The sequence below is a fragment of the Catharus ustulatus genome, chromosome 3 (assembly GCF_009819885.2).
Source record: "Catharus ustulatus isolate bCatUst1 chromosome 3, bCatUst1.pri.v2, whole genome shotgun sequence".
NCBI lineage: Eukaryota > Metazoa > Chordata > Aves > Passeriformes > Turdidae > Catharus > Catharus ustulatus.
In genome coordinates this window covers 103,220,812-103,233,741 of record NC_046223.1, presented here as the reverse complement: position 1 = coordinate 103,233,741, position 12,930 = coordinate 103,220,812, and the positions used below count along the sequence as shown (strand labels likewise).

At 39.5% G+C, this 12,930-nt stretch overlaps 1 protein-coding gene across 6 annotated transcripts in view; it reads right to left on the bottom strand.

Annotated features, from left to right (window-relative positions):
* Positions 1 to 12,930, bottom strand: part of ASAP2 (ArfGAP with SH3 domain, ankyrin repeat and PH domain 2) — an 87,709-nt gene that overhangs the window by 26,022 nt on the left and 48,757 nt on the right. For 4 of the 6 annotated variants that reach the window (XM_033056343.2, XM_033056341.2, XM_033056340.2 and 1 more), the window contains exons 9-13: positions 12,417 to 12,503; positions 10,714 to 10,722; positions 5,877 to 5,980; positions 5,697 to 5,766; positions 641 to 728 (exon numbers count right to left, since the gene is read on the bottom strand). In XM_033056343.2, coding sequence (XP_032912234.1) covers positions 641 to 728; positions 5,697 to 5,766; positions 5,877 to 5,980; positions 10,714 to 10,722; positions 12,417 to 12,503 — 358 coding nt within the window. The remainder of the gene's footprint in view (positions 1 to 640; positions 729 to 5,696; positions 5,767 to 5,876; positions 5,981 to 10,713; positions 10,723 to 12,416; positions 12,504 to 12,930) is intronic. The other 2 variants (XM_033056342.2, XM_033056345.2) reach the window with 1 other exon arrangement.

Here is a 12,930-nt window from a genome sequence, read left to right as displayed (position 1 = left end):
CAGAAGAACTTTATGCTTCAATAAAGGAACAAATGGAGAATATTTATACTCTTCTCCTCAGTTAATTTGAGACAGATAATTCAGTAAAACATCCTAGGGAGAAAACCAAGGAAACATTCTACTACACAATTTCATATCATCCCATTCTGATCCAAAAATTATTCAGTTTTGGTGGTTATTCACTTTTTACCTATTATGAGATAATAAAACCAAAAACTGCTTTTAGTATTTTCTTCACGGTTGCATAGCAACCACCAGACTTAAATTTTAAAGTTTTACAAGCATCTTTTGATCTTGTCCAAAAATTGTAACTTTTCAAGATGATCAGCTAGGACATTTTCAGTATGAAGAGTGATGTCATAGCACAAAATAGTTACTCTGCTGTAAGACAGTAAAAAATTTAATAGAAAACAAAAGTGAAGACAGCTTTTAAAAACAAGTGGTTTTCCAAAGAAACAGGCACAGTTAGTTGCATTATGCTAAAATAACTGAAAGGTCAAATTGTCACAGGAAGAGCATTTTGTAAAGGGAAGCATTCTACAATGGCAAAAATGTTCTAGTGGATTACTGACACATCTACAGAAATAATGCAAAATTCTGCTATGAGCTGCGAGTAAAAAGACCTGAACAACAAACCTACGTGATATGAGGTCAAAACACTTTTTCTCCTCTGGGTTTGTTTTCACTTGGCAGGTTAACAGATTGAGCTTTGCTGGAGGTCGGTTAGCCTATTTGAAGATAAAACATACACATTTTAGTATATCCATACTGAGTGAACCCTGCAGATTGAAAGCACAGGATGTCCCACAGCCAAAAAGACTTGACAAATGGCTGTTAAATTTTTAAGGTCGCTAGTTTTTCATTCATGTTTTCTTCTGCATCAAGGTTCTTAAGCTACTTTTATTTGACTATTTTGCTTACTAGTAACTGGATAGACTAGTAACTGGATAGACAGGAGAAAGAAAGAAGGGTAGAATCTCTTCAATTAGCACTAACCAGGAACACTTACCTGAAGGAACTGGGTATGAAAAAGAGACAGGTTCATCCTTATATTTAATCCCCTAACACTCAGACATTTTGTTTTCAAAAATTAAGACATTTAGTTTTAAAAAATTACTTGTTTAGTTTTCAATAATTACTTATTTTGACTCCTGCTAATGTCTTTAAGGGGTCCCCGGATAACCAGTTGAGAACAAACGCTGAATTTTTAAATCAATAAAGGGAAACAAGTGAGGGAAAATAAGAAGTTTTCACAGAGAATTATTGCAGCAAATATATGTAAAAGTAAATTGAGCTAGCTGATGACTAAAAAATCAAGTGCAATAATACATCTTTTAAATATATATATATTTTCTAGTCGAGTTCCTCTCAGTTATTTCAGTTTCTTTTTGAATAGAAAGCAACAGTGTTCTACTAAGAGCAAGATTCACAAGGAACCTGCATTTTGAAAGACTCATAAAGGCTACAAAGACTTTTCAAACAGCACCTCTGCACTCCTCTTTCCCTTAATCGACCTGTGCTACAGACCTGGGATAGGACCTAGAAAGACTTGTTTGCAACCTGACTAGAGGAATGGCTTTCACTTCCTACAATTGATAACTAGTTTTATTCTTTTAGAATAATTAAATCAGAAAGCAGATTTAACTAGTCAACCTTCTCCCTAGTCAATAAAAGGATAGCAATATTCACAAACACATTACCACACTTATTGTTGCATTCTAACCATATTAAGAAACTAAATTGGTAAAATAAGATTTAAACTAAACAAAACTATTACCAAATGAAGTTGTACTATCACATTCCATCAACTTGCAATGAATCATAAGAAATGCAGACATTTTCACAATCTCCTCTAAATGTATTGATGAAAACATTTAATTAAAAAAAAAACCAAGCGACAACAAGTCAAAAGATTACAGATTTCCTTGAAACAATCTGATAAAACAATGTAGCTGGCCAAAAAAACCCAGTATCATTATATCTGAAGTCCAGTTTAAAAAAATCAAAACCATGGACAAACATAAGCAAGGAAAGAATTCTGTATTTTTTTCCTGTTAGGAAGAAAAAGAAGCATGGTGTCCTTGAAAAATAGCAGGCTCATGTTTTGCCCAGCATAAGCAGCAGACAAAACAAAGTCATGCAAGCTTTGAAACAATAAACGTGTAGGTCACTTGCTGGGCAATGAAAAACAAATTATACCCAAGAGAGGTTTTGGAGGCAGTAAGATGACAATTTATTGACAATCACATTGTATTCTCTGCCTAATAAATAGCTTTTCAAATTCCAGGCTTCCTTTTAGTAGTAGATGTGCATACAGTTTTAATTATTTAGTTAAAAATTATATATAAATATATAAAAATATTTATAAATTATTAATTGTATAGACACTGGGCAAGTCATATATACCTTTCTCACAAGCTTGATCAGAATATAAAAATGTAATTCGTGTTTAAGAGAAAATCCCCTCACCCCAGGACTTTGAATCTGAAGTGCATTTGGGATCTAATTAATTTTCTCTAATTTATGAAATATGAAGCTGTAAATGAATGTAGTAAAATGCTTCAGAGAGGTCTGAAGGACCAACGCACACAGGACTTGTCCCTCTGGACAGGAGAATGCGGCAGAACTCAGTATCACAATCTGAGAACCCAAAGAAATGGCTGCAACAGCAATAATATATCCTGGACCAATATGCTGATCTTGGAATCCATACATATTCGTAAGTTTTTGTCTGAAGAGCTCCTAACCTGAAGTCAGCATTAACAAGGGTATTTAAAACCCTGTGCATGTGGCTGATAGCACCTCATTCATGCTTCCATCCTGCAGCCAAATAACAATTTTTCTCCAGCAGCCTCCCTGGCCTGTGTGCCTGTTGCTTGCGGACAAACACACTTCCATTCATGGCAGGAGCTGCCTGGGGGAAGCTGAAGCTCAAAGACAAAGGGAGGAAGGCTGTATGAGCTCTTCAGCCACACTGATTCAGACACTTGGTAGGATTAGGAGACACTAGACACGGAAAAGACTAACAGATGTAACTACTATTACACTACTTGTTTGAATCCTCTGAGATTCACTTTCCTGATTGAGTGTCTGATTAGACAATCAAATTTCAGACTACTGCTGCATTTTTGGACACCCATGTTAACATGCCAACACCCTGAAAAGTGTTGCCACTTCTCGTGCCATACACAGACCTGAGCATCCACTCATGTTCCTTCCTGAAGAAATGGCACCACTCTATCCAGCAAAACTGGCTTATAAACTTTTCTAGCAACAAACAGAAGTGTAGGAATCAAAAAGTTAGGCCTCTGAGACAATATAGGAGATACAGAGCTGATTTTACAAAAGGCACGAGCAAATATGTTCATTTAACAGGCGGGCTGGCAGATTTCATCATGCATTTTTGCTGGGTATCAGTGATCAACTTCAGAATTAGAAGATGAAATGTGATTGTTTTGCCTTCAGATTGCCCTTTTAATCATCATGGTGAAGTTTTCAGCAGTAAAGAAATACCAACAGAAAAATATTTGATAAGGAGTTTCTCTTGCATTATTTTCTTTGCAAACAACCAGTGAACCTCCTTTAAACACAAATCCAGCTTCAAGGAGTCTGACATTTCTGAAATCTTTTTGCCTTGTGACTTCTTGATCTGGAAAGGACTTAGGAATTCCTAATTACATGTTTCAATCCTCTTGTCATTATTTCATCCATGTACATTGAATGTATGAATGTTGATTCCTTTGAAGTTTTTAGCCGTCTAAAAGTACAACTTCTGCACATATGCCAATGTAGGCAGGCACATAGAGGGTGACAGCTGAGTGACTGAGAGAGAACCAAGCATATTCTCTCCATCCATCAGGAGAGCACTTGGCAGGCAAGTTTAAGCACCTGCAATTGCTTGAAGACAGCTGTTCTAGAGACTAAGTAGTCCCTCAAAGAGAAGTTACCAAAGAAGGGAAATCCATGAAGAATACTTAGCCCTTAATGAGAAGTATTTACACATTTATATTTGATAAAGAAAGCAAAACTGACAACTGAATTTCTGAGATTTTGATGAACTGTTGGGATAAGAGAGCAACACATCACATTTCAGAGACCATAAGATATCAACTCTGAGAAGCTTAGAAATCAATGTTGTTCCTTCCAAATTCTCAATAGACATTCAGAGCAGCCTATAACATTTTTAATGAACAAAAATCACTTCTACCTGTTTCAGTGTCTGTGAAACATTCATTAATTTTTTTCTACATAAAGTTGTCATCAATATTATATAAGGGGGAAGTGAGAAAATAAGTGAAAATATCTTTTAGGAGTATGTTTTAAAACAAGAAGGGACTTCTCTAATGTTGTAATATAATACCATCGAGACCATACCTGTGAAATGTACCTATCTAAATTCACATTTGAGTATCTGCCTTAGGAACTGATTTTCAACTACAGCTGCACTGATTTCAGTGGGAACTTACTGCTTCTAAAAATGTCAGGCCATCTGGTAGACAGCTTATAAAAAGAGAAGAAAACTGTATCTTGATAGACTCAGTAACTGTACTTGCAAGTGGAAGTTTTCAAATTCTGCTCCACAAGTGGATTTTGTAGCCTCTGCCAGCTCTGAGCTGCCCCAACTACATTCCTACTGGTACCAGCATGTCCACAATCAAGCACAATCACAGCACATAGAGATACCAGCATAGAATACACCAACAGACTTCTCTTCAACAAAGACACACTCCTACACATCCAAATGAGAAAAGGCATAAAAAAGTGGACAATTCAAAAGCCATAGTAATGACTCTGCTTTGCAGGCCTGACTTTACACTCTTCCTTAATTCCTGATTATCAGTTCCGAAGGCAGCAGCTTGTGCTTAGATGCACAAATGAGAGATTGATTCATTTTTGCTGCCAGGGTCAACTTGTAGTCATAGCAACAGGCATAACAGGATGAAGAACAGAACAGTTCATAACAGGACCAAGAAACAGGACTGTTTATTAGACCAAGAATGGGAAACACTGTCACTGTGTTATTTTTTGCCTCAAGAAACTTTCTTAAAAGTTTTGAGAAAGCAATACAAAAAATGTTACAGAAAAACAAAACCAAGTTGAAAGTAAAGTGCAAAAGGTCCCAAACATGAAAGCATAAACTTTTAAAATTTTAACAAATGTTTAATAGGTATACTTAATGTGTTCAAACACTGGTAGCAGTAATAAAGAGGAATTTTTAACCCTCTATTTTTTGTCATTCTGGTAGAAGTTGTTTTCAGACTTGATTTTCCCCAACAGCTACTCCTAAGGAGCTAACAGACTACCATACAGCAGCAAATCTGGGAGAGAAAAGCAATTCAGCATGCTCTCAGTTTATCTTGCAAACATAAGTTGTTTAACTCATATCTTTAAAAAAAAAAAAAGTTAGAATTCGTATTTTTAGATAGTCTGGTAAAATATGCACATTTACATGAACTGAGTCACTAAAAGAGCCTTTTTTTCCCCATTAGCAGTCATGAACATTAAAATAGCTGTATTTTTAGATACTGTGTATGTCTTGATATATTTCTAAAAGGCTGTCTTAAAAAAATATATTCTTCACATTCAAAACACTGCATCAGGAATCTAGCTAATTCCAAATCATAAATATAGACCAGCACAGCTTGCCTTTCTGTATTAGCAACCACGTACATAAAATACTGTAAACAAATACTTACTGTACCATGGGAAATTGTAAGAAAACCATTTTTAACTGAGCACTTCCTTTTCTGCCACACTTTTCTGATTCTAGTTTAAAGAGGAAAAAAAAAAGTTGACAGTTTAAAATATATTTTGTATTACATTGCTTGAGCTCTTAGGACCTAATATTTCTCCCAGCAAACTCCAGCAGTACTTACCCATCACTTTTCTTGTACAGACTGCCACTCCGCTCAGTGCCGTGTTCCTTGTTTCCCTGAGGCTGATGTAAACTGTAAGCTGTACTCTGACGAATCTGAGAATCCTGAAATAATCAACAGCTATTTATGATGCATTCCACACTTTCAACCAAACTATCCCCCATTAATGAGTTTCAGAGCTTTTCCTTCCTGCTCTAATCCTGCAGGCCAAATGAAGCACACTTTTCCTCCTCAATGAGAGAGAACAAGCCCCATTCATTTTTTTCAGAGGGCACAAAAATATTTGAGAAGTATTCATTATGAGCACCTGCTAAACTATTTTTACTTGCTTTTATTCAGATACACTCTTGGCCTTAATATATAGGGGTTTTAACCCAAAACTTCATTGAGCAGTGGCCTTTCCAACTTATGTAAACACTGCAAGGTACAAACATTAAAGACTATTATTACTTGCACTTGCTAGTGCACTCTTCCATTGAAAAAATAATTACATACATCAATTTGAAGAAGTGATTTTCTTTGTAGAAATTGAGTCGAGTTATTGCCTGAAAAGCAGAAGAATCCTCCTGGAAACATAGTTCAGGAGTCATACAGGAAAATTGAAAAGTCATTTCCAAAAAAGAATAACTTAAAGCAAAACATCTGGAAGAAAGTAGAAATCTGAGACAGGAAGAGACAACTACCTGCAGGACCCACTGCTACAGGAGTCCAACTTCTTAAAAAATAAGATCTTGTTAACGAGGAATCTGATGTGTCACACCATATTAACAGCAGTAACATGATAGAATGGACTTTAATGCACAGAGTAACAACGACCATTACTTTAAATTTTCATTTTTTTCTTTTCTACTGTCATTGCTCTATGGACATAATTACAGTAATTTCACGAATACAAGCCGCACCAATTTGACTAAGATTTTGCTCCTAAACCAGAAATGCGGCTAATAATCAGGAGCGGCTAATACAACCTCAGAAGTGCCTGCCAGAGTGCTGAGTCGAGCAGCTGCAAAGTCGGCATTTTGCAATTGTTACAAATCGCTACTCTGTTGCACCGCGGGTGGAGCCTGGCTCCCTGCAGGCAGCACGGGGGGCGGGGAGAGAGGCGGGAGAGCTCTCTTTCCTCCTCTGCCACAGCCCAGGGGAGAGACGGGGGGGACCCGGCGCCGCCATTGCCGTGGCCCGGGGAGGAGAGGGGGGACCTGGGCCGCCCCTACCGCGGCCCGGGGAGAGGGGGGGAAGCCCGCGCCGCCATTGCCGTGGCCTGGGGAGGGGGGTGGAAGCCCGCGCCGCCATTGCTGCGGCCCGGGGAGGAGAGGGGGGACCCGCGCCGCCATTGCCGCGGCCGGGGGAGGGGGGGGGAAGCCCGCGCCGCCATTGCTGCGGCCCGGGGAGGGGGGGGAAGCCCGCGCCGCCATTGCTGCGGCTTGGGGAGCCGACGGGAGCCCCGCGCTGCCATTGCTGCGGCCCAGGGAGTGGGGGGGAAGCGCGCGCCGCCATTGCTGCGGCCCAGGGAGGGGGGGGAAGCGCGCGCCGCCATTGCTGCGGCTCGGGGAGCCGACAGGAGCCCCGCGCAAGCCATTGCTGTGGCCCGGGGAGCCGATGGGAGCCCCGCGCAGCCATTGCCGCGGCTCGGGGAGCCGACGGGGTGCTTTGTCCCCGCCCGCCGCCGCCGCGGCAGGAGCGGGGAAACTCCGTCCCTGCCCGCCGCTGGCGCCACGGGCGCGGGAAAGCTCCGTCCCCACCCACCGCCGCTGCCGTAGGAGCAGGGGAAGCTCCGTCCCTGCCTGCCACCGCGGGGCAGCGCCGACCCGGGGTGACCGAGCCCAGTGGCAGCAGCGGCCGGCCCCGAGCTGCAGCACCGTGCTGGGCCACCTGGCCCCGTCAGCGGCCCCTAGCGGGCCGAGCCTGCACAGCCTTAGCTCAGCCAGTAAACCCCGCCCTCCCGCGGTTCTGTTACTAATTGCACGCGGGTCCTCGCTGCGAACGACAAAGCGGCTTATATTCGGGTGCGGCTTATCTATGGACAAAAACCAAAATGTTTGCCAACACCCAGTGATGCGGCTTATACTCAGTGCGGCTTGTATTCGTGAATTTACTGTACTCTTGTGCTATATATGGTGTATAATACAAGTATAGTAAGGGAAAAAAAGACACAAAGCAGCTCACCTCTATGACTATGAGCTATTCTAAACATGATGGTAGGGACAGAGCTCCCACCGACACCCCTCTTCAGAACACTTGGGACTCCACACCTGCAAGCTGTAGGATTTCAGGCTCATCCTGAATACACTGCTGGAGCTCAGTGGTCCAGAGAGCCATGAGCTGAGCTCTGCACAGGCTGCAGCACTCCTTGGTGCTCCTTTTCAAGAGAAGCAACCTGTACCCTCTTCCTGCCTCTCAGCAGGTGATCCAGGAAGCCATACCAGATAGCTACAATATCATCTGAGCCTTTTAAAGGCCCTAAAGAACTACCACTTAGCTGTTTGTGCCTGACAAAGCATCTCTTCAGATTTAAACCAGTCTGTTTATCATTCCTTTCCAGTTTGTTTACATAGAATTATTTGGTTTTGCACTCTGCACAACACAAAGCCAGAACAGTATTTTTTAAATATTCCTGTCACTCATTAAAAACTGCTGCATGCATACATTTACTGACTTTTGAAGAAAATCTGATCCGACACTGCCTATTGTGCCCTACCAATGCCTTGATCTCTGCCTCCCATTAGTCAGTAAAGGAACTCCATTCCCAAGATTAGAGGCCTGACAGGAAATTAATTTCAGTTCTCCCCATCCTCAATTATGTAAAGATTACTGATGACCTCCAACACCTGCTCATAGCACCATTCCCACTACTTCAGTCTGTGCTGCTACTTTCTGTGCATTATTTTCTGCCTCATTTCAGCTACCTCCCTTCATCTGTTTATGCTCAGCTGCTGTGCTTGGCCAAACTGGCAAACCAATAATGAAAGCTTCCTGCCTCATTTCAGCAGGAGAGGAAGCTGCAGCAGCTGACGTGTATTTCCACACATTCAAGACTATGAACAGTATCTTAAAAATTTAACACTATTTTATTAAAAGATCTTAAGGACAAACACATTGTCCATTTTAAATTCTCAGTTCAGGTCATGTCCAGATCAATAATGTCCAGCATGATGGCCAAATGATGGTTTTTCACAGATATCTGACAAGAGGTTCATGATTTTGACTCAGGTCCTAAGAGACAGTTACCACCCCACAAATCACCACCACAATTAACATCCTTCCTTTCAGCATTCCTTTTCCATAAGCAGGCTCTCCAAGGATCTTCCCTTACTTCTGGCTTGCATACTGCACAAAACAGATACAAATCACAGATAACAGGGTCAGATCCACCAGCCTCATTGGAGGAGTAGAAACAGTGTACATTACCTATGGGAGGAAATTGGTCACTTCTGGCTAGAGGACACACACCTAATGCAGAGTATTGTAATTTTAAGTACATCTTGCACATAACAAGATCAGAATAGGCTGAAGTACACAAGCCTAAGGAACTGAACTTTGACCACTTTATTGAGTTTGAAATGCAGATAGGCATATAAAAAGAGATGAGTCATTTAAAATTTGTAGCATGTTCTTAGTGAATCACTTCACTACCATAGAAAGGTTTCACATTTTTTCTTCCAAAGTCTGTAAAGATATACTGACTTCTAAGTCAAGCTGAACAGCAGAACTAAAAATGAAAGAATTGTGAAAACAGTGTTCTCTAAAGATGGTATGTGACTACTGACAAGAGATATTCTAAAATCCTATTAATCAGCCCCACTACACAACAGAACTTTACATACAAGGTGCTTCAACCTATACACAAAAAATTTTGGCTAGCCATTCCACAGCTCCCATGGAGCAGGATTTTTAGACTGTATAGATCACTCCTGTGTGTAAAGCTGCCAAAAAAAGCTCTCATAGCTCTCCCAGAGCCTAAGCTTCTCTGACATTTGCAGGATCATTGCCAAGAGGATGTTCCAGAGATGTATCCCTTATCTATCTCATCCCTATCCCTATTATAGCCCCATGAAGTCTCCAAAAGATGCGTCTATCAGAATCCCCTGCAGGCAGCCTCTCCTATAGCAAAACTACTGTAATTTTACCCTATTTTGCAGTGGCCTAAATAGATTATTGGTTCTACCAAAGAAGCAGAAACAAATCTAAACACTACAGTCACAGGAGGTGGCCTCACCCAAGGTCATGGGAACAAGAACAGTTAAGGCAATACAACTCTGAGGTTGACTCCGAAACTTGCAGAACTTCTACCTTTGAAAAATAAAAGCTTAAAAATCAAAAATTATGAAGGTGTACAAAATGACATTTCAAAACCAAGTTTCAATACAAACCAGGTTTGAGGAAGTTGTGTGCAGGAAGAAATATGCATACAGGCACAACAAAAAAAGGTTCACTAAGAGTGCTTGTGTATGTTCATTTTTTAAACACAACAGGAACAATACCTGTCAATGTTCTGCCATTTCATACATTAATTTCATTTTAATTAAAAATACATGTATCTTCAAAATCTTGCAAGAACATCAAATCAAGCAACTGGATTTAGTTTCCAAAAGAAAGTACAAAGGAAATCACCAATTTGTCTTACAAAAATATTCTTTCCCAAGAAAAATCTGATAAATTTTTACATAATTTTTTTTATTTTTATTTTTTTACTTTTTTTAAGTAATAAAATACACTAAAGAGGAGAAAGAACCAGTCTTTTCATGCCAACAGACAAGAGCTCACAGGAAAAATCCAGTTCCTTGAAATCTGAATGGAAATCATGCCACTATTTTCATTAAAACATAGTAACACTTACTCTCCTAGACTTCGGTCACAAAATGTAAATGCATTTCAGGAAGGAAAAAGAAATCAGTTATAGTAAAGAAAATTACAGTGCAAAAAGAATAATACTAGTGGGTTGTACAGTAAATTATATAAGAACTCTCTGGCATCCCACTGATTAATTGATGTTTTCAAAAAGCTTTAAAAATAATTACAGTAATTCTCATGCTCTGCAGGTAAGCATCTACATCTAAATTTGAAGAATTAATAAATAATGACTATAGCATAAAGCACTTTTTATACTTGTATTTTTAAATGTCACAAACCCAGTAGAAATAATAAATTTATGTGTATTATTAATTTTTGAGTCTGTGAAAAAATGTGTACTTGTCACATCTTCCATATATATATTTAATATCAGTATCCCTGATAGACATTCCCAGCAACCATGAAAGCCAACCACTTCTGCCAGCTCTCTTGAGCACAGACTCAGTTAAAAGACGACACCTGCTACATACCCTAAACAGCAAAGACTCCTTCTTGGGAGTGGGCAATCAATGGCTAACCCAAAGCAGTCACCATTTCCACAGGGGTCCCTAGTCTCTTATTCTACCAAGCTCAAATTTGGAAGTTTTTGGCAAATTGACGAGTCCTGAAGGCCAGGGAGTGCCTGATGATCTCATGGGACTTTGTACAGAACGGTCATTATCACAAACTTCCCAAGGTAACAAAGTGAAGAGCGTTTAAGACCCTCTCAACTTGCCAGTAAGTCACAAAATCACATGGGTTTAGGTTGGGAGGGGCCTTTAAAGACCATCAAGCCCAACTCCTGATGGTTGGTAAGGACATCTTTCACTAGATTACATTGCTCAACAACCATCAAAAGTAAAGTGACCAGTAAAAGCTAGAAGTCACCATAACTTTTTTGGAAGATCAAAGCAAGTCCGGAAAAGATCAAGGATGTCTGAGCTCTGTAGACTAAACTATTTCATTGTGATCCCTCTCAGAAAGAGAATCTGAAAAGGGGGTGGGGGTTCATTCATCATTTACTCATGGCCCAGCAGCCACACAAAGGAAGCTGGCTGGCATTTATTTATATGAAGAGGAGGCACTAGCAAGCTGAAACAGAAGTCAACCCAGTGTTTAGGATTACATTATACAAAAGAAGCTTACTTCCAGATCAGAGTTTGAAACTGCTCCAGAAGTCATTAAATCTAATGGCAATTGTAATTGGAACTCAAAAAATACTTATTAGACAGCCAAACTGACCCAGCTCTTGCACATCTGAACACTGGCATTCTGCAGCTGAGTAGCAAACTCTATTGTCATTTTTGCAGATGATGACAGAGGTGTTTTGGGATTTGAAGTGCAGTTTTACATAATCATTATACAGTCTGGAATAATATTGTGAGATAAGGTTCTATGAATTGGGTCTTCTTGATACTGCCCAAGTTCTTTCATTCTCAGTTTGAGCAACAGAGCACCATCTGAAGTATTTTACAATATTGGTAACAAAAAGAAATTATTTTTCAGTAAATCTCATATTTTTGTGGGCATAAATTTTTTTTTAAAAATGCCTTTGTCAGAAACATTCAACATCAGCATCAAAACAAAGATAAATGAACAAAAATAATTAAATGTCTGATAAAAGTTAAAATAACTTTGTTTTTAATATTAACATTACGTTACAAGTCATTAAAATAGGTATTCCAAAGTTAAACCACCTTATATACTCACCTCTTTCTGATCAACTTGGAGTGCTGATTTTAAAATATCTCTGAGCTGTGTTAACTGTCTTCGTTCTTCATCTTGTGCTTGTTTAATCTTGAATGAAGAAAAACACAGGTTAAAAATAACTTTTTTCTAATGCAGGTCTTTCAAATTTGCTGCTTAAATGGTACATTATTTGAGAAATATTAGGCAAGAACAAAAGCAAAGAAATAAAATAATGTGATCAGTTTATTTTTCCTTTCATCTTCAGAAAACTTGATAATGGTTAGGATATTGCTAGGTTAAGACTTTGATATTGCCTCACAACGCCCTTGCTTCCTTGTGTTCCATTTGAAACCACATGTTATTTTCCACTTAATAAACACTTCAGAGCAAAGGCTGTTTTCATAACATTTTACACAGTGGGGCCCTGAACTGAAACTAAGGCTTCTGAATGCCATATTAAAACAAGATTTTACCAACAATCTACTCTAAACCTTAAATGCTGACTATTAAAGCAGTCAAGGAACATGAACCAAAA